Below are 23,513 nucleotides of genomic sequence, written 5' to 3'. Positions count from 1 at the left end.
AGGGAAACTTCACCACAAAGTCATTTTAGCATTTAAATGCTAAAAAGTGGATAAAATATTATGAAAGGCTTTTATTTTGAAAGTGTTTCCTGTCTGTGAGGGTGTGTGTGTGTGTCTGTCTCCACTGTGTATGTTGAGGGAGAAAAACTCAGGTAAAGTGTGTGGACACAGCTCTGAGGCTGATTACATGACGTCATGCAGCTGTGTCCGTTACCATGACAATGACTACTGCCCGCCTGCTGAGTCATGTGAGCCAAATGCAAAGGCAGGCTGGAAAATTGCTGAGACTATGCCTCGCAAAATGCTCAAAATATGAAAAGGTATTAGTCCTATCGAAACAATCCAAAAACTGTGAGTGACAAAAGGCTTCAATGAACACACTGATGTACTTTATTTGAAGATACTCCATAAAATGAAGGCGTGGTGGCGATTTTAAAACAGCCCCCCGTTTGTGATTTGATTAGAATTTAAGAACCTCTGTTATAATGGGCTCCAATGGGAGTTTCAGCCGGCACTCTCTCTGCTTCTGGACACTTGGTGAAAGAACCGTCAGTCCTGTCACTATGAGAGTTACATTTACTGAAAGAAGACAAAAATACCTACATTCTGATGTATAGTTTGTTTATGTAAGATTAAAGTTGACTGAAGGAAAGAAGGAAAAGAAGGAAAAAAGTTGCTAAAAGTGGAAGCTGAAAAGTTAGAGTGCGTGTGATGTCACCCACTCTAGCTGCTCCAACATTCCGCAATACACACTAATGGAAAAGTTGAAAAAGCTCCAAAAGTTGCCTAAAACTAAAACTGCGATTATTCAAAAAGTATAAAAGATACAAAGAAGCTGATCAACACAGAAAAAGTTGAAAGGGACTAGACCCGTATAAACTTTAAATGAAGTTTCTACTCCAAAGTATGACGACACAAGAGGCAGATGAAAAGTGGCAAGTTGAAGGGAAGTTTTAAGTGGCTTCCATTCATTTTCAATGGGAAGAAAAGTTGATAAAAAGTGAAATATAATAAAAAGTATAAAAGTTATTAATGAGAAAAGTAATAGCCCACATGTCCTAAAAGAGACCTACGATTAGGAAGTGGAACGGAGTTTCTACGACAAACCGTCTAGGAGGAGATAGTGACCGAAAAACGGCGAAATAAAAATAATAATAACTAGAAAAGGCAATTTCCAAGGAAATTACGTGGGAGAGCTGTTAAGTCGCCCGGTAGAGGCCGACCGCTCAGAAGCTGCTGAGAGCAGAGGCGTTTGCACGTTCAAAGCCGCAAACGCTGAAGAGAGATAAATACAAACAAAAAGAGAAAGAAAGAAGATGACAATAAAAGAAAAAATCCAAAATACCAAGAAAAGTTGAATTAAGAAAAGAAAAAAAGTAGAAAGTAACAATGGAAGTAAATAGCTAAAAAGGTGATATTTAAAGTGTAAAGAAACAGAAAAAGAAGCAAAGTAAAAAGTTGCTATTGAAAGTGTAAAGAAAAAAGTAAGAAGTGAAAAAGCAACAACTTGATTAACAAAAGTGGAAAGAAGTAGTAAGAAACAAAGGAAAAGGTTAATATTCCCAAAGTTAAAAGAAACAAAGAAAGAAGCAAAGTAAAAAAGTTGCTATTAAAAGTGTAAAGGAAGAAGTGAAAAAGCAACAACTTGATTAACAAAAGTGGAAAGAAGTAGTAAGAAACAAAGGAAAAGGTTAATATTCCCAAAGTTAAAAGAAACAAAAAAAGAAGCAAAGTAAAAAAGTTGCTATTAAAGTGTAAAGAAAAAAGCTAGAAGTAACTACTTAGAAATGAAGGAACCATTTTAATGCTGAAAAACTGTTGAAAAAAAAAGTTGAAAAGAGCTTTTAATTTGAAAGTGTGTTTCCTGTCTGTGTCTGTGTGGTAGTTTGTGTGTCCACTGTAGGGAGACTTCAAATCAAACTCATTTTAGCATTTAAATGCTAAATAATTAAAATAAGAATGATAAAAGGCTTTTATTTTGAAAGTGTGTTTCCTGTCTGTGAGGGTGTGTGTGTAGGGAAACTTCACCACAAAGTCATTTTAGCATTTAAATGCTAAAAAGTGGATAAAATATTATGAAAGGCTTTTATTTTGAAAGTGTTTTTCCTATCTGTGAGGGTGTGTGTGTAGGGAAACTTCACCACAAAGTCATTTTAGCATTTAAATGCTAAAAAGTGGATAAAGTATTATGAAAGGCTTTTATTTTGAAAGGGTATTTCCTGTCTGTGAGGGTGTGTGTCTGTGTGTGTCTCCACTGTGTCTGTTGAGGGAGAAAAACTCAGGTAAAGTGTGTGGACACAGCTCTGAGGCTGATTACATGACGTCATGCAGCTGTGTCCGTTACCATGACAATGACTGCTGCCCGCTGCCCGCCTGCTGAGTCATGTGAGCCAAATGCAAAGGCAGGCTGGAAAAGTGCTGAGACTATGCCTCGCAAAATGCTCAAAATATGAAAAAGTATTAGTCCTATCGAAACAATTCAAAAACTGTGAGTGACAAAAGGCTTCAATGAACACACTGATGTACTTTATTTGAAGATACTCCATAAAATGAAGGCGTGGTGGCGATTTTAAAACAGCCCCCCGTTTGTGATTTGATTAGAATTTAAGAACCTCTGTTATAATGGGCTCCAATGGGAGTTTTGACGGCACTCTCTCTGCTTCTGGACACTTGGAGAAAGAACCGTCAGTCCTGTCACTATGAGAGTTACATTTACTGAAAGAAGACAAAAATACCTACATTCTGATGTATAGTTTGTTTATGTAAGATTAAAGTTGACTGAAGGAAAGAAGGAAAAGAAGGAAAAAAGTTGCTAAAAGTGGAAGCTGAAAAGTTAGAGTGCGTGTGATGTCACCCACTCTAGCTGCTCCAACATTCCGCAATACACACTAATGGAAAAGTTGAAAAAGCTCCAAAAGTTGCCTAAAACTAAAACTGCGATTATTCAAAAAGTATAAAAGATACAAAGAAGCTGATCAACACAGAAAAAGTTGAAAGGGACTAGACCCGTATAAACTTTAAATGAAGTTTCTACTCCAAAGTATGACGACACAAGAGGCAGATGAAAAGTGGCAAGTTGAAGGGAAGTTTTAAGTGGCTTCCATTCATTTTCAATGGGAAAAAAAGTTGATAAAAAGTGAAATATAATAAAAAGTATAAAAGTTATTAATAAGAAAAGTAATAGCATAGATCTCCTAAAAGAGACCTACGTTTAGGAAGTGGAACGAAGTTTCTACGACAAACCGTCTAGGAGGAGATAGTGACCGAAAAACGGCGAAATAATAATAATAATAAAGAAAAGGATCTCATAAGTGTGAGAGCTGTGCTTACAGCTCTCCCACTAATGAGAGCTGTGCTTACAGCTCTCCCACTAACTAGAAAAGGCAATTTCCAAGGAAATTACGTGGGAGAGCTGTTAAGTCGCCCGGTAGAGGCCGACCGCTCAGAAGCTGCTGAGAGCAGAGGCGTTTGTACGTTCAAAGCTGCAAACGCTGAAGAGAGATAAATACAAACAAAAAGAGAAAGAAGAAGATGACAAGAAAAGGAAAAAATCCAAAATCCCAGGAAAAGTTGAATTCAGAAAAGAAAAAAAGTAGAAAGTAACAATGGAGGAAGTAAATAAGTAAAAAGTTGATATTTAAAGTGTAAAGAAACAGAAAAAGAAGCAAAGTGAAAAGTTGCTATTGAAAGTGTAAAGAAAAAAGTAAGAAGTGAAAAAGCAACAACTTGATTAACAAAAGTGGAAAGAAGTAGTAAGAAACAAAGGAAAAGGTAAATATTCCCAAAGTTAAAAGAAACAAAGAAAGAAGCAAAGTAAAAAAGTTGCTATTAAAAGTGTAAAGGAAGAAGTGAAAAAGCAACAACTTGATTAACAAAAGTGGAAAGAAGTAGTAAGAAACAAAGGAAAAGGTTAATATTCCCAAAGTTAAAAGAAACAAAAAAAGAAGCAAAGTAAAAAAGTTGCTATTAAAGTGTAAAGAAAAAAGCTAGAAGTAACTACTTAGAAATGAAGGAACCATTTTAATGCTGAAAAACTGTTGAAAAAAAAAAAGTTGAAAAGAGCTTTTAATTTGAAAGTGTGTTTCCTGTCTGTGTCTGTGTGGTAGTTTGTGTGTCCACTGTAGGGAGACTTCAAAACAAACTCATTTTAGCATTTAAATGCTAAATAATTAAAATAAGAATGATAAAAGGCTTTTATTTTGAAAGTGTGTTTCCTGTCTGTGAGGGTGTGTGTGTGTAGGGAAACTTCACCACAAAGTCATTTTAGCATTTAAATGCTAAAAAGTGGATAAAATATTATGAAAGGCTTTTATTTTGAAAGTGTTTCCTGTCTGTGAGGGTGTGTGTGTGTGTCTGTCTCCACTGTGTATGTTGAGGGAGAAAAACTCAGGTAAAGTGTGTGGACACAGCTCTGAGGCTGATTACATGACGTCATGCAGCTGTGTCCGTTACCATGACAATGACTACTGCCCGCCTGCTGAGTCATGTGAGCCAAATGCAAAGGCAGGCTGGAAAATTGCTGAGACTATGCCTCGCAAAATGCTCAAAATATGAAAAGGTATTAGTCCTATCGAAACAATCCAAAAACTGTGAGTGACAAAAGGCTTCAATGAACACACTGATGTACTTTATTTGAAGATACTCCATAAAATGAAGGCGTGGTGGCGATTTTAAAACAGCCCCCCGTTTGTGATTTGATTAGAATTTAAGAACCTCTGTTATAATGGGCTCCAATGGGAGTTTCAGCCGGCACTCTCTCTGCTTCTGGACACTTGGTGAAAGAACCGTCAGTCCTGTCACTATGAGAGTTACATTTACTGAAAGAAGACAAAAATACCTACATTCTGATGTATAGTTTGTTTATGTAAGATTAAAGTTGACTGAAGGAAAGAAGGAAAAGAAGGAAAAAAGTTGCTAAAAGTGGAAGCTGAAAAGTTAGAGTGCGTGTGATGTCACCCACTCTAGCTGCTCCAACATTCCGCAATACACACTAATGGAAAAGTTGAAAAAGCTCCAAAAGTTGCCTAAAACTAAAACTGCGATTATTCAAAAAGTATAAAAGATACAAAGAAGCTGATCAACACAGAAAAAGTTGAAAGGGACTAGACCCGTATAAACTTTAAATGAAGTTTCTACTCCAAAGTATGACGACACAAGAGGCAGATGAAAAGTGGCAAGTTGAAGGGAAGTTTTAAGTGGCTTCCATTCATTTTCAATGGGAAGAAAAGTTGATAAAAAGTGAAATATAATAAAAAGTATAAAAGTTATTAATGAGAAAAGTAATAGCCCACATGTCCTAAAAGAGACCTACGATTAGGAAGTGGAACGGAGTTTCTACGACAAACCGTCTAGGAGGAGATAGTGACCGAAAAACGGCGAAATAAAAATAATAATAACTAGAAAAGGCAATTTCCAAGGAAATTACGTGGGAGAGCTGTTAAGTCGCCCGGTAGAGGCCGACCGCTCAGAAGCTGCTGAGAGCAGAGGCGTTTGCACGTTCAAAGCCGCAAACGCTGAAGAGAGATAAATACAAACAAAAAGAGAAAGAAAGAAGATGACAATAAAAGAAAAAATCCAAAATACCAAGAAAAGTTGAATTAAGAAAAGAAAAAAAGTAGAAAGTAACAATGGAAGTAAATAGCTAAAAAGGTGATATTTAAAGTGTAAAGAAACAGAAAAAGAAGCAAAGTAAAAAGTTGCTATTGAAAGTGTAAAGAAAAAAGTAAGAAGTGAAAAAGCAACAACTTGATTAACAAAAGTGGAAAGAAGTAGTAAGAAACAAAGGAAAAGGTTAATATTCCCAAAGTTAAAAGAAACAAAGAAAGAAGCAAAGTAAAAAAGTTGCTATTAAAAGTGTAAAGGAAGAAGTGAAAAAGCAACAACTTGATTAACAAAAGTGGAAAGAAGTAGTAAGAAACAAAGGAAAAGGTTAATATTCCCAAAGTTAAAAGAAACAAAAAAAGAAGCAAAGTAAAAAAGTTGCTATTAAAGTGTAAAGAAAAAAGCTAGAAGTAACTACTTAGAAATGAAGGAACCATTTTAATGCTGAAAAACTGTTGAAAAAAAAAGTTGAAAAGAGCTTTTAATTTGAAAGTGTGTTTCCTGTCTGTGTCTGTGTGGTAGTTTGTGTGTCCACTGTAGGGAGACTTCAAATCAAACTCATTTTAGCATTTAAATGCTAAATAATTAAAATAAGAATGATAAAAGGCTTTTATTTTGAAAGTGTGTTTCCTGTCTGTGAGGGTGTGTGTGTAGGGAAACTTCACCACAAAGTCATTTTAGCATTTAAATGCTAAAAAGTGGATAAAATATTATGAAAGGCTTTTATTTTGAAAGTGTTTTTCCTATCTGTGAGGGTGTGTGTGTAGGGAAACTTCACCACAAAGTCATTTTAGCATTTAAATGCTAAAAAGTGGATAAAGTATTATGAAAGGCTTTTATTTTGAAAGGGTATTTCCTGTCTGTGAGGGTGTGTGTCTGTGTGTGTCTCCACTGTGTCTGTTGAGGGAGAAAAACTCAGGTAAAGTGTGTGGACACAGCTCTGAGGCTGATTACATGACGTCATGCAGCTGTGTCCGTTACCATGACAATGACTGCTGCCCGCTGCCCGCCTGCTGAGTCATGTGAGCCAAATGCAAAGGCAGGCTGGAAAAGTGCTGAGACTATGCCTCGCAAAATGCTCAAAATATGAAAAAGTATTAGTCCTATCGAAACAATTCAAAAACTGTGAGTGACAAAAGGCTTCAATGAACACACTGATGTACTTTATTTGAAGATACTCCATAAAATGAAGGCGTGGTGGCGATTTTAAAACAGCCCCCCGTTTGTGATTTGATTAGAATTTAAGAACCTCTGTTATAATGGGCTCCAATGGGAGTTTTGACGGCACTCTCTCTGCTTCTGGACACTTGGAGAAAGAACCGTCAGTCCTGTCACTATGAGAGTTACATTTACTGAAAGAAGACAAAAATACCTACATTCTGATGTATAGTTTGTTTATGTAAGATTAAAGTTGACTGAAGGAAAGAAGGAAAAGAAGGAAAAAAGTTGCTAAAAGTGGAAGCTGAAAAGTTAGAGTGCGTGTGATGTCACCCACTCTAGCTGCTCCAACATTCCGCAATACACACTAATGGAAAAGTTGAAAAAGCTCCAAAAGTTGCCTAAAACTAAAACTGCGATTATTCAAAAAGTATAAAAGATAGAAAGAAGCTGATCCACCCAGAAAAAGTTGAAAGGGACTAGACCCGTATAAAGTTTAAATGAAGTTTCTACTCCAAAGTATGACGACACAAGAGGCAGATGAAAAGTGGCAAGTTGAAGGGAAATTTTAAGTGCCTTCCATTCATTTTCTATGGGAAAAAAAGTTCATAAAAAGTGAAATATAATAAAAAGTATAAAAGTTATTAATGAGAAAAGTAATAGCATAGATCTCCTAAAAGAGACCTACGTTTAGGAAGTGGAACGAAGTTTCTACGACAAACCGTCTAGGAGGAGATAGTGACCGAAAAACGGCGAAATAATAATAATAATAAAGAAAAGGATCTCATAAGTGTGAGAGCTGTGCTTACAGCTCTCCCACTAATAATAATAAAGAGAAAGGATCTCAATAGTGTGAGAGCTGTGCTTACAGCTCTCCCACTAATAATAAAGAGAAAGGATCTCAATAGTGTGAGAGCTGTGCTTACAGCTCTCCCACTAATAATAAAGAGAAAGGATCTCAATAGTGTGAGAGCTGTGCTTACAGCTCTCCCACTAATAATAATAATAATAATAATAAAGAAAAGGATCTCAATAGTGTGAGAGCTGTGCTTACAGCTCTCCCACTAATTAGGAAAGAACTGATTCACAATGATTAAAGTTATGTTTGTAGTTGAAGCACAACTGACCAAGTTCCGCAAGGTCATTTAATGCCTCACTAAGGAAGTAGGATGAGGGAGACAAAGTAAACATTAATTATGCGTGTTAACAACCATCATGTTTACTTGCTTTAGTCGCGAATGAATATGTTCATTTGACTGTTCACAAAATAAATGTGTGTATTCAATGCATGTTATGTCTGTGTACATTGGTAAACAGCATGTACATCTGGGCCTTAGAGGTGTTACTTGGTGAGTTACGTGTGTGTGTGTGTTTATTTTTTGACCCTATTTTGAAGGCTCTCTAGCTCTTAGTAAATGCATCTGTTTAACCGTGCACATAATATTTACATACAAACATAGTATTCAAAAGCATTTTCTGAAAACTGTGATAATAAAATGTTATTCTTTAATAACCTACAAATAGACAAAGTTTTATATATATATATATATATATATATATATATATATATATATATATATATATATATATATATATATATATATATATATATATATATATATATATATAAAATATGGTTTCTTGCTCTGGACAAACAATTCTTTATCAAATTGTGGGGATACTTTTTTGTAGTGTTTGAATTAACATAAACATTTCACATACAATTTCTGTAAAAATAAATTTTAGAGACCTGCAAACAAATTAATTAATGAATTATTTGCTTGGTTTGTCAAAAGAAAACTTGAATAAAATCCATATTTATTGTAAGAAGTACAAGACAGAACCTTCTTCCATAGAAGAACTGGACAGATGTTCCTGTGGTGCTTGATGGACCGGATGTTCCATCGGCTATCTTTGTTGTTTCACTGTTTAGCTGCACCACCACCTGCTTGTCATTTTCTAGTTTCTACTTTCCAGTCTTTCAGCAGAGCTAGTCCTGCAGCTTTGCACTGGTGTTAATCTTCCAACCTGCTGTTTTTGTATTTCCCAGAATGGTGAGCTCTTTTTTTAAGCTAAAGAACTAGTATTTTTCAGCAAAATTATAGAAATAGTTACCAGCAGCAGCCAGTGTCTATTTTAACATGTACAGTTATCTCAATTTCCAGCATTCATTCTGGACAAAAAGACCCTTGACCTGATATGCTCTTTATTACAATCCTCTGTTTTGTGATTTGTGAATAATCCCATTTGGCTTCTATGTCCTCATGAGCTGTTTAGCAATTTTGCACAGGATGACTCAGCTGCCCTTGACCAACACCAGACATCAGGCTCCTGGAGCTTCAATAGGACTTCTTACTTCATCTAGTTCTTGTCTCTCATAGAATTAAAATGTTTTGACAGAAGTGTCTGTCTAAACATTTGGTACACTGCTTTAACCATCACTGAAGCAGGTGGCCATTTACCTGTGTTCATGCTAAATGTGCTAAGATAGCTTTGTCTGAGTCTCTTGGTAACTCTTTGAGGTGACTCCTTGAGTCACCTTGTCTGGATTTAAATATTTGTAACTAGTGGAGAAACACTTTAAAGTGCTTGAAAGTAAAATGCAGATTCAATCAACAAGAAAAGTCAGCTGTATGCACACCCAAATCTTGGTGCTGGTCATGGGAACATGCTGCTGCACATCAAAGTCATAAAGATAGCCGTAGACCAAGCTGAGGTTTCTATAAAACATAATAAATACAGTATATAAATGAAAAGTATGTCATATTGTTGCACATCATTAGTGGAGTTAGAAAGCATGAATGCTTGCAGTAGCCCACTCCATACTCATTTATACCCTTCCCTCATGCTGTGTGATTCATGACCTTGTTTACTGATTGGCTCCATGTCTCTTGTTTTCAGGATGACCACTCTATGTTCTTCCAGTTTGGTCCATCCTTTGAGCAGCAGGCCTCTGTCATGTTGAACATCATGGAGGAGTATGACTGGTATATCTTCTCTATAGTCACCACATACTATCCTGGTCACCAGGACTTTGTCAACAAGGTAAATAAACACACACTCACACACAAATACAAAAATGTATCAGATTTTCCATTTACAATTGAAGCTTCATAAATTATCAATCTGCTACAGTGTGAAAAAATAGCCACTCGTAAATAGGGTTGAGGCCAGAAGCTGTGAGGGATGTTATCTACAAAGCTAACATTTTTTGCTTTAATAAAAACTGACTCCAGAAGCAGCAGGATATAAATGTAGTGGGTATAAACGTTTTCAACCGTGGATTTCAATAATATATTCCCATTACATAGGAACCCATTACAGGAATACTGACACTTACTGTAATCTTTACAGTGTTTTCTAATCCTATAGCAATTATTATGTAGAATTTGTAAAATTGTCTTACCAAAAGCAGCTATTTCGGACAATACGATCAGTCTTTAGCCATAGTAATGCATGTTTTATGAAGGAGCCACTGACTAAGGCTATAACCTTGTTACCTCCAAGCCTGAGAACAGACTCTAATGGAGCTGGTATGAGATCCTGAAAAACTCAGACATGCTTCGGAAAAGATCAAGTAAAATAAAAACAGTCAATTGGGCTTGAGCTGCCTGTTATTCAATGTATGTACTACTTTTGAATTTATTCACCTAAGTAACAGTTACTATTGTATGTTCTGGCACTCAAAAACAAAGAAAAAGCAAATATATTTAACTAAAGTGCTATATTCAGTAATGGCTAGTTATTCACAATTATATATTTAAAGATGGTCCTAAACGTATGTCTTGATACACACAATCTTTTAACACTTAAGAGATGTGGTTATGAAATAAATAAAGAATACATACATTATAGAACAATCACACTGACACTATTTCCATGAGTGTTTCCTGTGTGTGTGTGAAAATATAGCTATAAGATTTGCGAAGAAGAGATTACCTAATCTCTCTCTTGTTGCATACTTTCTACTCCCGAGAGGTGTGTAAAGACAGAACAGTTTTGCAATCTGGGAACTGGAGGAGGAGACATTTCAGTCAGTTTTGTTCCAGTATCTCTCCTTAACAACTCCACTGAAAGTGTGCAGCCTACACACACTCAAATCAAGTCTCCCTTTCCTTTCTAGGTCCGCAGCACCATCGAGAACAGCTTTGTGGGCTGGGAGCTGGAAGAAGTCCTCCTGCTGGACATGTCAGTGGACGATGGAGACTCGAAGATACAGAACCAGATGAAGAAACTGCAGAGTCCTGTCATTCTGCTCTACTGCACAAAAGAAGAGGCTACCACCATTTTTGAAGTGGCACATTCTGTGGGTCTCACAGGTTATGGTTTTACCTGGATTGTGCCCTCACTGGTGGCTGGAGATGCAGACCACGTTCCTTCTGTCTTCCCTACAGGTACCCCCAAACCACAGGGCCTGATTACACAAAGATACAGTCTCTAGCTACCTTATTAGGTACACCTGTAAAATCTAATGCAATCAAATACAGCAGCTCTGCCATGAATTCTACATTAACAAGGGTATCGTCTCTTAATTTTGTCCTCCTGATACATTTTAAATAGGCCAAAGCACCTTCTTATAAAACCCACTCCAGTAGAACTCCACCACCTACTGTACAATACTAGAGCTATCAGTTGAAAAATTGTTACATTATTAAAGTAATAAAGTAATTTATTATTATTAAAGTAATTTGCAGAGCTCCTGAATTGGATTGCATTAGATTGTACAGTTGTACCTAATGATGTGGCCATTGATTGTAGACCCTGAATTTCAGATATATATCTAAACTTATCACTTGCAAAAGCTTTCAGACTTGGTCTGGCTGACTGTCTGAAGCCGAACTAGTTTGCTTTGAATTCTGTTGCTGATTGAGGTCTGCATTACACCACTGATTTCCTTTCACTTGAGCAGCAGATCGTTCCCTTCTGGAAGAATTTAACAGGTACATTTTACTGGGAAACATTCTGAGTGGAGTCTGAACAAGAGTGTGGGGATTATAAATAAATGTCATACCATAAGAAGTGCCAATGTGTAGCAGACCCAAGAAGCTGTAGCTTCCTAACAAGTTCACTCTACACTATTGTTTGTCTGTTTTTATCTTTTATCATTTGACCCCACTGGTTGCCAGGTTTTACTAAATGGAACTGTGAACAATTGGCTTTCAGAGATTAACTGCTGATCAGGTGGCTGACCTTTTAGAAATAAAGTAAATCTATAAGTTCGTGGGCCTGTTTAACTTGCATTAGCTCCAAACTATGACTGCAGATAAGTCTAAAAGGGACTAATCATCTCTTTTGCTGTAATGTAGATTTTGCCAATCTGTTCAGTGTCGGTCTAGTGATGTATTTTACACTTAACCACTTGAATCATAAACATTTTGTAGCTTTACTTGTGCAATATCTCCATCTGTCAGAAACAGTACATTATTAAGTTTGAGTCATTATCCAGTATTCCCATTTACTGTTCCCATCTTGTCGTTAAACAAAGTTTAAAAAACAGAGGTCTAACTGCAGGTTAAACTAGGTTCAAATTTATGTGAGCATGTTCCCATTGAACAAGAAAATCTGTATGGCATTGATATACCATATGTTTTCAGCAAACTTTGAACAGCAATGTGAGTCTAAGTGGCAGATGGGCTTTTTTGCATATATTGAAATGTTTCCAGAATGCTGTGGTTGTATACTACTCCTGCGACTGTAACCCAGGAAGTAGAGTCAGCCACCAATCCCCAGTTGCTGGTTCCATCCCCGGCTCCTCTGGTCACACGTCGTATTGTCCTTGAGCAAGACAATAAATTCCAACTTAGTTGCTCCTGGTGAGCGTTGGCCAGCTGCATAACAGCTACCTCATTGGTGTGTGTGGTTTTTAGTGTGAATGGGTGAATAAGAAGCAGTTTAGGGCACGCTACATAAGTGCAGAACATTTACCATTTAATTTAATTAACCTGAGATATGTTTTCATTAATTTGGTCATATTTGATTATTTATTATGTAATCATTAGTACTTAAATAAATAAATATGAATGTAGATTGACAATCTTAACTTTTAAATAGTGGCTATCATCTCTAACAATAGTGTGCTTTGGCCTTTGGCCTTGTTAATTAAACTCATGGTGATGTCGTTTTAAAAAATCTCTCCAGGACGAAAAAGACTTTACAGCTGTGCTCCCTCACAACCTTCCTGTCACCAAGCATGTTTAAAGCTTTTTATTTGAATACAATACTCTTTACTTATCATTTCACTTAAATGAGTGAAAACAAAAAATCCCACATTGTTTGCAACTAGAAATAAAACTAGGGCTGTTTGAAAATTTTAGTTTTTTTTTTTTCCTTTTTCTAAAAGATTTACTATGTGACTTCCAAATGTAAACACATTATCCAAACCTGCCACGTTGTTTATGGTTGTAAGAAATAGATGTTGACATGCAATAGCCAGCAGTTCCTCATGGTTGAAAAGACAAGCATAACAGAATGAGCTGAAGCATGGTCACAGTCTTGACTGATGCTCATGTTCAGCCATATTTTCATGTGTATTCAACCTGTAGCAGTATTTTTTATATAAGTAAATAATTTTATAAGCGATTATATAAGTAAATAAGTAAATATTTTATCTAAGTAAATACATACAGTACAGCTTGGAACTATTTAAAATATTGTATGTAATTGCACTTTTGATTTTGTCTCAGTGTTTTGCAATGTTTCGGGCTTCTAGCAAATTATTTCATTTTGTATTTCTTCTCTCCCTCCAGCTAATTTTCATTGCACTCTGCCTATTTGACTTTTCTGTCTCTCTCCCCCTTTTTCATCTCTCTGCATATATTGTCCTGCTTTCCATTCACGCTTTCCTCTCATCTAACTCTTTATTTCTCATTCCTAGGTCTTATCTCTGTGTCATATGACGAATGGGACTACAACATCGAGGCCAGGGTACGTGATGCAGTGGCTGTCATTGCCACAGCGACCTCCACCATGATGCTCGACCGGGGGCCCCACACCCTGGTGAAGTCAAGCTGCCTTGGGACACTTGACAAAAAGAGCTCTAACACAGGCCACTCCAAGGAAATACTGAGGTGAGTCAGTTCTGAGGATTCTGCTGGTCATACGTAAAGGGACTAGATTACCAATACAAAATACAAAATAGTCATTTAAAATTACTATAGTAAATAAGAATTAAATAAAAAAAAATTTGCCATTACTAAGCAGTTGACTATTGGGAAAACAGCGTTTGGTAGTCATTCATTCGGTCATTGATCATGAGGCTCAAATAATAGCATTTGGAGGGGTGTACCTTCTTTTTAAGCCTTTACGAAACTAAAGTAACAACAGATAAACTATAACATATGAATTAAAATGTGCATTTGGCAGCTATAGCGGGAGCTGCATTAAATGGCAACTACATTTAAATGGAATGGAACACCAATGGAACACAATTTTAAGCTTGCTTTCCAAATTTAAATATAGTGATCTCACAGGGAAGTTTAATGGCATTGGGTAACATGTACTAGTCAAACTAGATTAAAAAATAGCAAGTTCAATATCAGTGAAGGCATCCTTTAACATGCCAAGCTACTCTTGCTTAGGGGTATGTCCTTATGTCCCTACTATCTTATTTACAGTAATTGTAAAATGACAAGTGGATCTATCCTGGTTTTCAGTGAGTTTGCAGTCTTAACAATGGAGAATAATTTTAAGCATTAGCTTTTGTTACCTGATAAAATCTGTTATTGATCGTTTCAGCCTACTGTTGTCCTATTAAATGAGAAGGTGCTTTTGTACAGCAGAGTGAAAAATCAAGAACCACCTTGTGTGAGAAAAGGGAGCCGGACCATTAAAGAAATAACACCCTAAGTGAGTTTGGGCTTCGCAAAAGACCAGTTGATCAAATGGTTTGACAGGGCGTCATGCATACAGTTAGAGTCATAGAAACTAGCTGCTAAAATAACAGGAAGAAAATGCAGTTTGGATTTTTGCTGAAGCACAGCTGAAGCTATCTAAATGACACATGCACACACATGCTGTGCAGAGCAACATGGACCACAAATCAGCATAAGTATACACAAGCGTTATCCCTGAGAACAACCAAAATTTGTTTAACCAGGCAATAAAAATTAAAAACACAAGATGAACAGAAACATTAACTCTTAGACTTAAAACAACTTGTTGTATAATCTTTAGCTAACCCCACCTAAAAAGGAAAACACCATTCATCTCCTGTTCCTCTTAACTTTTGGCACATTACAGAACAAACAGGAGCATTGGTATTCAATAATTAATCCCCATTTAGCTTCATAGGGCAGGCTTTTACTGTTCACATTGATCCGAGATTCCACAACTAATTGAGAGCTCGGGGACACCCGGATTAATAAAAAAAGAACTAACCAACAACTGTGTGCTTGTTGCTATGCCCACAAAAACACACGTCGTTATAGCATGACATTTAATTGGGCTTAATTTAATAAAAAGCTTTGCATTACAAATGCCATCCTCTTTTATGGGTTCAGTATTTAACCTGCAAAGCTGGACACCTGACTGCCTTTCATCCCTCTTTTTTTCCAAAATTTCAACTTTCTCCCTGTTTTTTTATTCCCACGAGGAACGCAGCATAACGAAAATCATTATGCTGCGTTACTCCCGCTACTACATTAATCTCCAGGTAGAAATTGATGTATTACTGTAGATTTGGTCTTGGTCTTCACCCATGTTTCTGTTTTTAACATCTGGAGCATTTATGTCTCCCATCTAAGATTCGCCACAACAGGACTGAGTAAAAACACCACAACAATGAATATTTCAGTCCCCTAAGGGCACTATCAGAGACAGGGATACTTCTCGATCTTTCTTCAGACCACACAACTGGGATGCTACTCTGCTGCATGTCTGATGTGTGAGAGTGTGTCTCCCAAGCAACCATCCCATTACACTCCATTCGACTGAGTTAGGGTGGAGAATTTTATATTGGTGGTGACCCCTGAGGCTAAAAAACCATCTAACACACACACTCACATAATTCCACCTACAGTATTCCATTCCCTCACCCCCAGAGACAAAAGCAATAACAAGGCCATATGTCTGTGCATGGACCTGTATAGCTACAGGCCACAGTGTGCTGTGTGCATGCTAGATTAACATGCCATCCTGCCAGCTCTGATGGACCGAGATGGGATGCCTCAGTGAGTCACGGACTCAAAATTGTTTTGGGGCTGCTTGACCTTATGGGGCACACACACACCGAGAAACATACATACATAATTACAGATACACAAAGAGCTTTTGAATGTATCTCTTGTTTCCTTCCTGGCAGAGAAGACACGGACACTGGGACAATACGAAAATGTGCTCCAACTGGTTTTGGATGCTAAGAGGCTTATTTGTGTGTGGATGTTGCAGAGGAAGGGATGCATACTGTGTATATGTGTGTGCGTCTGTGTGTGAGTGAGTTTGCATCCCAGAGCTGACATACAGATGCTGCACAGGTAGATATGATATAAGAGATGATTAATATTTTGTAGTGAGTTTGCTTTCATGTGATACGTTTGTCTTTGTGTCTGTGAGCTGGCTGTGTGCGCTCAGGTTTTCAACAGAGCTCAGTAAACAATGTTTTCCACAGGCCATCTGCCACTTTTGAAGCATGTATGGTGAGCATGTTACTCCTATTTTACCTTTAAAGTGATTTTTCCTTAAGCAAGAAGTATAGCACTATTGCTTTTCGCAATGGGCATAATAAAAGCGTCTGTCTAATAAATCCTAGCTTTGTTCATTAGAGGCCATTTCATTGTGCTTTTAGGCATCTAGAGCACAAATGATCATCTCTTTTCGTAGACCCAATGTTGGCATGGAATGGGTCAGAGTATCAATTTACACATCTGTGTGTCACTCAGTTCCTATTCATTTTTCTTCTGCCAGTGTTTTTATGGACTATGTGGGTACCTCACCTTTTGTTCCTGAATATTCTCTAATTTTCACCCTTTTTTTCCCTCTCTTTTCTTGCGCTCTCTCTATGATGCTACTGCTACAATAGTTCATAACTAAAAAGCTTTTTGTATCACACCAAACTAAAACATTTAATCACAGAGCAACCATGGCTTTCTCTCACTCTACCCCACCACTTTCTATCTTTGTCAATAACTGTTGATCTTAGTATTCTAAACACATTGGAAGTAGAGAGTATTTGTGTATTTAAAGACAGGGTTACATGGATTTGATTTCTCTCATTTAACTCTGTCAGCTCTGTCCTCTCCCTATTTATGACTAATTCCTCTGTAACCAATCAATATTTCATATGCCTTTTTACTCATTTGAAATTTCTCATTAAGGCATCAGTGAGCAAAGTGTGTGTTGCTCACTACATGTTTAACTGTTTTAGATGTTTATTTTATGCTAATTATTTTTAGGGTTATAAAGTCACTTTTTGCTGACCCTAATATGACCTTTTCTGTTTGTTTTACTCTGATCAGCCACAACATTAGTACTACATGCTGGGTTTTTTTAAAAATATGTTTTTATAAAAAATCTGCTTCACCTTTACCAACACACAAGACATTATTAAGAATATTATTACTCTTTAGGCTGATTGGTGTGTGTATTGCAAATGCTATACAAGTGCAAAAGGTAACAGATAATTTTAAAGAAGTGAACATTTTAGTCTTAGCACTAGCACAACTTACAGAACTTGTAATTATAGTATGTTGACATGAATAGATTTAAATATTTTCCCAGTGGAGTTGAATTGTGCTGTGGCAAGTTGCCAAGAGAAAGATGAGCTCATCAGAGGCACGTGGGCTGCTTATTAGGAAATTTGAGATGCTTTACCATGTGTCAAATTAGCAATTTCTCTCTAAAAATAATCTAAACATAATTTTAATGGGTGTTAATGAGCTGTTAAGGACACATTTATCTCAGTTGCTTTACCTTGAAAACACATTCACACTACAGAAAGAGTATTTGAGGTTTTAGGCTGTAGAAGGTCAGTGTCCTTGCCTGTTAGGACCTTGTTTGCACTATAAATGAGAAACAACTCTCTCTGATAAAGTGCACACTCTCCACAGGTACCTGTCTGATGTCTTGTGCTCTACAGGGGTCCTTATGGGCCTACATCACATAGAGCTCCTGTGGACTGACTTATTAAAGGCTGTAGCTCAAATAGATTCTGAGTCTTACATCTTTCCCCTGTGCAGCCCACATCACTCTGTGTGTATTTACACTGTGAGAGCTCGGTCAACAGAAAAGTCACTAAATAAACAATTGTACATTACAGAACCTTTTGATTTTTATAAAAAAATAAATAAAGTAATTGCTATGTTCAAGTAAAATTTCGATAAAAGTCAAAAATTCAACTTACAACCCAGTTTGTGGCAACGTCCAGGGACTTAGGACTTGCTGCAACTTTATTCAAACTTACTGGCAGACAATTTGATACTTTATCAAAGGCCACAGAGGCTTCAATTATTACACATGCCAGACATGATGAGAATGCTGATTATGTAAGGTATATATGAAGTAAGCTAATATATTATTAAAAGCCAGTCTTGTCATGCAAATTATTGTTCCCCCTCTTTCTCTGAAATTTAAATATATTGGCCGTCTCCCAGGTTGACGGCTATTTAGAAACAGGGTTTAGAGGACTTATGTATAATTCTGAAAATTATCAAATTGAAAATTAATCAGCAATATTTAGGATTTGTTACAGTTAATGACAGTATATCAAGTTTTAATATCTGATTTATCGGACCTAGGAAGGTGCAGGACAATCGAAGGAGTTGGAAGGCAAGGTATAGTTTATTTAACATAATTGTAGTGATGGGACAGGTGGAATGTGAGAGGGAGTAAACTAATAAACCAGTTTAAAAAAAAAAAAACACAAGAATTAACAGAAATCGGTCTTTAGAGGAGGATGTAAAAAGGCCTATGGCAGGTAGCAAATGCTGATCAAAAATGCTAAACACAAACTATGAACCCCGACCGAACACAAAGGAAAATAACTATGACACAAAAACAGACCATACATTGACAACAGAAACTACACACTGTAAACCTAAATTAACACTATGGGAAAAACTAAGGAATAAAATAAGACATGGACCAAATCTTGACTACAAACAGAGAGACCAAATTAACACTCAGTAAAAGACCAAGGAGACAAATGAACAGAAACACACCAAACCTCAGACCAAAGTTGCTGGGAAATAGAGTCCAGTTCACAGGAGCCAGGATTGCACGGGTTAGGTAAATCATGAGTGAGGTATGTAGGCAGGGAGTGAGATGAGGATCTGGCAGGGAACTGTGGGGAAAGCTGGACCTAAATAGTTAGTCAAACAATAATGAGTGATAACAAAAGTTAAAGCAGAAAGGACTAGGAACAGGAAGTGGGGAAAAAAAAGGGGGCAACAAAAAAAAAGTCCTGGGAAGTAGAACTGAAGGCCAAATCATGAAGGGAAGAGAGAGAACATAAGTGACAGCTTAAAACTCCAGAGTATTAAATTGTGATAACGGAATTCTTACGAGGGAATGAGCGGTGGGTGATTCACTACAGCCCAGCCAGAGCATCGGGATGGAAGGGAGCTGACAAAGGTCACCAGGTCACTAGAGATGACAGGTTTAACACGGGCAACATGAAACATGGGGTGAATTATGAGAGATCTGAGGAGTCGCAGTCTTACCCCCACAGGGTTGATCACCTTCACATTGGGGAATGGATTGATGAACCAGTAGGGCAGCCTTCTGCTATCGTCGTGGAGCCATACTCGCTGGCCCACATGACACTCGGGGGCATGGCTACGGCATCTGTCAGCAGATCAGAGAGAACTTCGAACCCTCCTCCAGGCCCGCTGACAGTGCTGCATGGATGCCTGTGGCGAAGGAACAGATGATTCTCTTTACAGGAGTCAAATAGTGGAGATTGAAAACCGTACAATACCTGAAATTGGGTCAATCCCGTGGAGACTGATGGTAGGGAGTTGTGGGCTTACTCGACCCAGATCACATTCTTAGAACAGGAGGATGGGTCCTGGGAGCAGAGGACCCGGAGCCCAGTCTCCAGATCTTGATTTTTTGTGACCATTGGTTCGAGGGTAAAACCCTGAAGAAAGACGAAATGTGACGCCTAGCAGCCTAAAAAACTCTCTTTTGTTATAAACTGGGGCCCCTGGTCGGGTGACACCTAAACGAACGAGTATGGTAAAATTAAGTCTGGTTCCTAATGAGCAGAGGAGGAATCAAATACATGGTTGAGAGCATCAGCTTTGGTGTTCTTGTGACCAGGGCGGTAGACTAGGATGAACTGAAAGCAGCTGAAGAAGAGGGCCCATCGAGCCTAAGGCATAACCAGACATAACCTAGGTTTTTGTGGTCTGTGAGGACCCCCTCCAATCAATGCCTGCACTCCTCCAACGCCAATTTGACTGCAAGGAGTTCTCGATTCTGCCTCAGAGACACAGCGAGAAAAGAAGCTACACAGGTGAAGCCGGCCCTCTGAGACAGGACAGCCCCCACCCCGCATCAGCCTCTACAATAAATTGTTTACTGGGATGAGGAAGAGTGAGGATGGGAGCTGAGGAGAACGTGTCCTTTAGGCAAGAGAAGGGCTTATCAGCTTCAGGAGACCAGGAAATGGTCTCTTACCAGAGGTAAGTTTATGGCCCCTAATGGCCCCTAATAAATCCCCTATAGAAATTGGTGAACCCGAAGAAAAGCTGCAGCTGCTTCCAGGACTTGGGAATGGGACAGTGCTTCACTGTGCTCACTTTCCCAGGGTCCATCTCCATGCTCCCTGAGGAGATAAGGAACCCCAGAAAGGAGATGGAGACGGAGACAAACAAGAGATAGTTTTGATATAACCAGCTTAGAGCCTTTCTGACATGTGCGACATGCCCAGTCTCAGAGGAGGAGAAGATGAGGATATCGTCTAGGTAGACGAACTCAAACTTCTTCAGCATGTCTCCCAACACATCATTGACCAAGTTCTGGAATACAGCCGGAGCATTAGTTAGACCAAAGGACAAGACCAGGTATTCAAAGTGACCGGCCGTCGTGTTAAAAGGGGTCTTCAGAGCAGAGAGGAGAGATAGAGATGATCACCAGAGCAACAAGGGCCAGCATCACAGCCTGGCCTTTGTTTATGTTATCTCATTTAGATAACGTAAATAAAAACAGTCTTCACCCCTTCACTGCAAAAATCATATATTTTTAAATTTTAATAAAGATCATAGTTGCTTGCATTTATTAGAACACATTTATTACTAGGGCTATAATAATAATAATAATAATAATAATAAAATAATAATAATTATTATTATTATTAGATTTGAAGTGACACCTCTGGCTGATGTACACTTGGCTGCAAAACTTTGCATCCCTTTAGTTTATGATGAAATGATTCAAACAAAGATGTTTTTCATCAACTACTACAAATAATTTTTTAATCAGAAATTTATTTTATTTTAAATTAATTTAAATAGGGGGATCAATATAGTTTTCATTATTTTGATTTACACCAATCAGGCCTAACATTATGACCAACTGTGCAATTAAATGTAATCCAATAAAGTGCCTCTGTCATAAATGTTACTTTTACAAAGTTAGAATTTCTCAGATTTTGAGTTGAAACTGTCAAAATGGTGATAATTCTACTATGTGTTTGTTACTGAGATGAAAGTAGGTAGTGGAGTCTTAATGGAGTGCATTATAAGAAGAGGTGGTTCTAATGATTTGACCACCCTATTCTAAATCAATGAGGGGGGCAACACATTAGGCATTAAACATTCCTTAGCCATTTTTGTTACATCTGATGAACACTGATACTAGCTAAATGTGCAATAATATTATTTTATGTTTAGGGGTTAAGTTTGCATTCCCTTGCATGCCATTTCAGTGTAAAGGGAAGCAAACTTAACTGTAAACTTATTTAGTACAGTTGTGTCTTTTCTGAATTGTGTTGGTTACTTTGTGCTATTACTGAGTGAACAAATGGCACAGCTTTTAAACCATATGTACTCTGCATCACCATAATAGTCCATATCCTGTAGTTGTTCATATTGCATATTGCACCATTTCCTCACAGAGTCACTGCTTCTCTCCTACAGGACTTGAAGTGTAGTAACTCTTCAGATGCAGGTCTTCTGCAGTCATCCCAGATTATGACTCATCCATCCAAACCTGATATAGTATGTGTATACATGCTTCACAGACATCTGAAATACGCACACACAAGTCCCAAACAAAGCAAAGATACACACAGATCATCCACGGTATAAAGACCAACTGATGATTTTAATGTTGTGGAGTAACCTGATCGACAGGTGTCAGAGCACAGTGGTGTGTAGCAGCAAAGAGCCCATTCTGATCACTATTGATGAGCCACAAATATTTACATCATTTGGTGTAAATGTTTTGGCTGATCGGTTTGGGTTTTCACACAATTCTAAGCTGCACTGCAAGGAAGGAGAATTTTTGACCCTTTTCAGCTTGCCTCGGAGATCAAATTACTGTGAAATACATTAGAGATTTTAAAACCTGGTTATAAAAAGAGGGGTTTGTGTCCATGCTACTGATGATTCAGTGTCTCTGTAACGAAAAAATAAATTCCCCTCACAGCCAGTGATTAGTTGGGGAACAGTTGGTGAGTGAGGCGCACACAATCGCTGCATATGGCTGTGATGGAGCCACATGAGGTTCTGTTAGTAGCTCATCCCTCTAGTTTTTATTTATTCATTTTTTTCTTCTTCCAGCAGAGTCAGAGGGGAATTCTGACATGAGAAGGAATCAAACCGCAAATAAAAGCTCAATAGTACAGGGCTACAAAATAATAAACAAAGCAGCCTCCTCTGCTGCAAATTCATAGCACGCACCAGTCTTTGTAAAGGTTCAGGTTAATGTGCGGGCTGATGAATCCTATTGATGTGTGATTCGACACGCTGCTCAGAGGTGAGATGGAGAGATTGATCTAAAAGTAAAAGACAGCATGAGGGAAAGTGGATAAACACTAAGGTTTAAACAGAAAAATACTTATTTCTCCCTTTCACCCAGCTGCCTGGGTGAGATAACTGTTCCCATGGCAACACAGCTGATTGCACAAAAATTGCTGTGGTTGTGGGTGCCATGGCAACACATTATATTATGCTGGTATTAAGAGGCACCCTGCATCCCTATGTTGCAGTTTTGCGTATAATGACACGTCACCTCATGATAGTGACACTCACACACACACCCCTCCACACACACACACACACACACACACACACACACACACACACACACACACACACACATATAGGCTGTTACAGATCACATGGGTTGTCATGGTGTCAGGGTGGCAACAAGTTGGACTTCCAGAGCTTCCACCCACTCCACCTTGATCTTTACGGTTTTCTATTCACAGATTATGCTAAGGAGGCTAATCCCATGTTACACATATATTACTGAATTTTTAGTGTGGTAGCCAGCCAGTAGGCAGCATTTCATGGAGGCTTGACTCATAATATTGATTTGCTCCAAGCATGCATCCTACTTAGGTCTGCGCGTGTGTGTGTTTGTATGTGCGTGTTTGTTTGAGGTGGGAATAAATGTAGTCAAAGACATTACGGATAGAGATACTGAATGTTCTGGTAGGAGGTACTGGCGATACAATCTTGGGTAAGTTTCAGGCCCATTGCTCATCTGTTCTCTGCTTTTCCTACTAACTTGTGAATACATGTATTTATTTTGTCACACAGTTCACTTGGTTGGAGTAATGTGCATAGCACCTCTTTTAAAACTGCATCAAA

At 37.8% G+C, this 23,513-nt stretch overlaps 1 protein-coding gene across 8 annotated transcripts in view; it reads left to right on the top strand.

Annotated features, from left to right (window-relative positions):
* Nucleotides 1–23,513, top strand: part of grin2bb (glutamate receptor, ionotropic, N-methyl D-aspartate 2B, genome duplicate b) — a 120,438-nt gene that overhangs the window by 70,386 nt on the left and 26,539 nt on the right. For all 8 annotated transcript variants that reach the window (XM_067497726.1, XM_067497724.1, XM_067497727.1 and 5 more), the window contains 3 exons: nt 9,661–9,804; nt 10,883–11,153; nt 13,634–13,826. In XM_067497726.1, coding sequence (XP_067353827.1) covers nt 9,661–9,804; nt 10,883–11,153; nt 13,634–13,826 — 608 coding nt within the window. The remainder of the gene's footprint in view (nt 1–9,660; nt 9,805–10,882; nt 11,154–13,633; nt 13,827–23,513) is intronic.

Source organism: Channa argus, chromosome 3, assembly GCF_033026475.1.
Source record: "Channa argus isolate prfri chromosome 3, Channa argus male v1.0, whole genome shotgun sequence".
Classification (NCBI taxonomy): Eukaryota; Metazoa; Chordata; class Actinopteri; order Anabantiformes; family Channidae; genus Channa; species Channa argus.
Note: the sequence above shows the minus strand (reverse complement) of the source record. Positions and strands in the feature narration are given on the sequence as shown.